The 2,955-nt window shown below is 14.1% G+C and overlaps 1 protein-coding gene across 1 annotated transcript; it reads left to right on the top strand.

The window, feature by feature from the left end:
- Positions 1-884: 884 nt before the first annotated feature.
- Positions 885-1,902, top strand: PGAL8A_00369700 (conserved Plasmodium protein, unknown function; the record flags this gene model as incomplete). The annotated part of the gene is made up of 3 exons (XM_028672757.1): positions 885-948; positions 1,070-1,139; positions 1,308-1,902. 3 exons carry the CDS (start codon positions 885-887, stop codon positions 1,900-1,902), a joined length of 729 nt encoding a protein of 242 aa, XP_028529277.1.
- Positions 1,903-2,955: the final 1,053 nt, after the last annotated feature.

Raw genomic sequence — 2,955 nt, 5'->3', positions numbered from 1 at the left:
TAACAAAAAAAAAAAAAAAAAAAAAAAAAAAATTTTGTTTATAAAATATATTTCATTATGTATACAAAAAATAAAAATATTATCTCATAAATTTATATAAAAAATATGTTCTTATAATATTCTTATACTAAAAAAAAGCTTAATGAAATTTATTAAAAAAAAAATAACTTTAAAAAAATAATTTGTGAGATCTAACAATAAAAAAAAAAAAAAAAAAAAAAAAAAAAAAAGGTGACTCTATAATTATAGGAAAAATGATGTGTTAACATTATCTATTTTTTGAAATTTTATTTGAGAATATTCTACAAACTTACAATGCACAAATATACGGTTTATAATAAAAAATAAAACTAAAAGAAAAATGTAAAGGATGAACTCTATTGATAATTTAATTTTCTCCATAATATATATTTTTTTTTTTTTTTTTTTAAAACATAAATACATGTAAAATTGAAGGTAGCAAAATTACAAGTTCAATATTTTTGTTTATTTTCATATTATTTTAAATGAACTAGTCTTTACAACTGAAGTTACTAAGTTTACTTACATTATGTTTTTAAAAAATAAAATTTATAATTATAAATAATATTATTTTAAAAAATATAAGAAAAATACCTTATCAGTTCAGAATAATAATTATTATTTTTTAAAATAGCTTTTTTTTTTTAAAGTTATATATCTTATTTTAATTTTAACGGCAAAGTCTATATTGTGATTTCGGAAACAAGGATATAAAGAAAAAAATAATTTAACATAAAGAACATTTTAATTAGTTAATTTTTTTTTTTTTTTTTTTTTTTTTTTATTCATTTCATTAAATAAAGGTTATTTATCTTTAAATATTTGAATAAATATATAAAAAAAATAATAAAAAATTTATAAATATGATGTTGAATAAAGATGATTCAAATAATTTCTGTGTCTTTTTAAACTTATTTAGAGCAAGAGGTATTCAAAGCAACATATATAAATAAATATATAAATTATCAAATTTTATATTTACCTAATTATTACATTTATATATACATATATATTTTATAGTAAATTTACTTTTTGTTTTTTTTGTCAGTTAATTTATTAGAAATAAAAAAAAGAAATGAAATTTCAATTCAAAAAAAAAAAATACACCATCTACTATTGTAAGTTATTACTATATCCTATAAAACTATATAAATTTTATTTTTCAATATCAATATATTATTTATTCATGTATATACATGAGTGTATGTATATATTAATTTTTACACATTTTCTATATTTTATTTAGATACATCATTATTTTTACTTATTTTTTTTTTTTTAAAAAGGAATAATGAAATCGAAAAAGCACATGCAAATATTTGTATAATGCTAAGGAATCAAAATATAATTGAAGTAAGCAAGAAACTAATTGCACTATGTACTGATTTTAATTCAATTATGTTTTTAAAAAAAAATATTCATAATAATGACGATATAAAAAAATGTCTACGAAATATCTTATATTGTTCTAATAAATTAAATATAAGTAACACGGAAAACTTAAGAAATAATTTTATTAAAATATTTGGTAAAAAATATATAGAATTGATTGAAACAAATTTTATTTTAATTGATAAAAATATCATTTCTCTTATTAATAAATATCATTTTTCATATAAAGAAATAGAAGAAGTAGAAAATATGCTTTTAAATGAAATGGATGAACCTATAAATGTGAGGAAAGATTGTTTATGTGATACTTGTAATTCTATACAAAATAATAACACTCTTTGTAATTTAAATAAAAAAGATATACTTGATATTGTAAATAAATATTCTCAATGTGCTGAATGTATTTTAGATAATAAAAAAAAAAATATATTTAAAAGCATTGAAAAACAGATAATATTAAAATTAAATAAAACTCTTTTAAAAAATTAAAAAAAAAATTAAAGAATAATTATAGAAGGTTAAACATTTAAAAATATTAACACTAATTTTTCATTTATAAAATTTTTTTTTTCATACCAATATTATTGTAGTAATTTTTAAAATTCAAATTATATTTTACTTCTTAAATTTAACAAATTTTATTCTCACCTATATATCCACCTAGTTATATTCTTATATGTATTAAAAAAAAAAAAAAAAAAAATAATACTTTAATTTTATAAACATAAATTATAATTCATGAAAATACTATTTTATTAGTATAATTATTTTATTTTTCTTTTTTAATTTACATAATAATTAAAATTGTTTGTTACAAAAAAAAAAAAAAAAAAAAAAAATTATTTTTAAAATTGTTCTTGAATTTTTAAAAATTTTAAGTTATAAATTTTGTACAAGAACAAAATTAAAATTCGATACAAACGTAAAAAAAAAAAATTTTTATTAAAAAATAAAAATGGTAAAAAAAAAATAAAAAATTTTTATAAAAATAAAGTTTTTTATAAAAATAACAAGTAAACTTTTTATAAGAATAAATTTTATAATTACAATAAAAATTTTACTTTTTGTAATATTAATAAAGTTATTTTAAAAATTGTAAAAATAAAGGGAAAAATGATTAAACACAATAAAAATGAGTAAAATTTTTTTAAAATACTTAATAAAAAAAAAAAAATACAACTGTAATAGATGAATGAAAAATAAAAATAAGATGTTACAAAAATAATTATATAATAATGAATTCTTTACTTTTTATAAGAACAAAACCTTTATATGAAGAAATTTTTTAACTTTATATATTTTATTCTAATAATATACGACATTATTTTGTTTGAAGGCGATAAAAAAAATACATAATATCTTATAGGATATATTTCATATGTAAAATAATAACTATTATTATAGAAGTTTTTTAGATATATGTATTTTATATTTATTATATCATTTTATGAAGATATTATTTTTCCTTTTTTTTTTTTAAATATATACATTCAAACGCATGCACTCTTTTTTTTTTTTTTTTTTTTTTTTTTTAAAATTTTT

Source organism: Plasmodium gallinaceum (assembly GCF_900005855.1).
Source record: "Plasmodium gallinaceum strain 8A genome assembly, contig: PGAL8A_v1_98, whole genome shotgun sequence".
NCBI classification, from domain to species: Eukaryota; Apicomplexa; class Aconoidasida; order Haemosporida; family Plasmodiidae; genus Plasmodium; species Plasmodium gallinaceum.
This window is presented reverse-complemented; position numbering and strand designations above follow the sequence as displayed.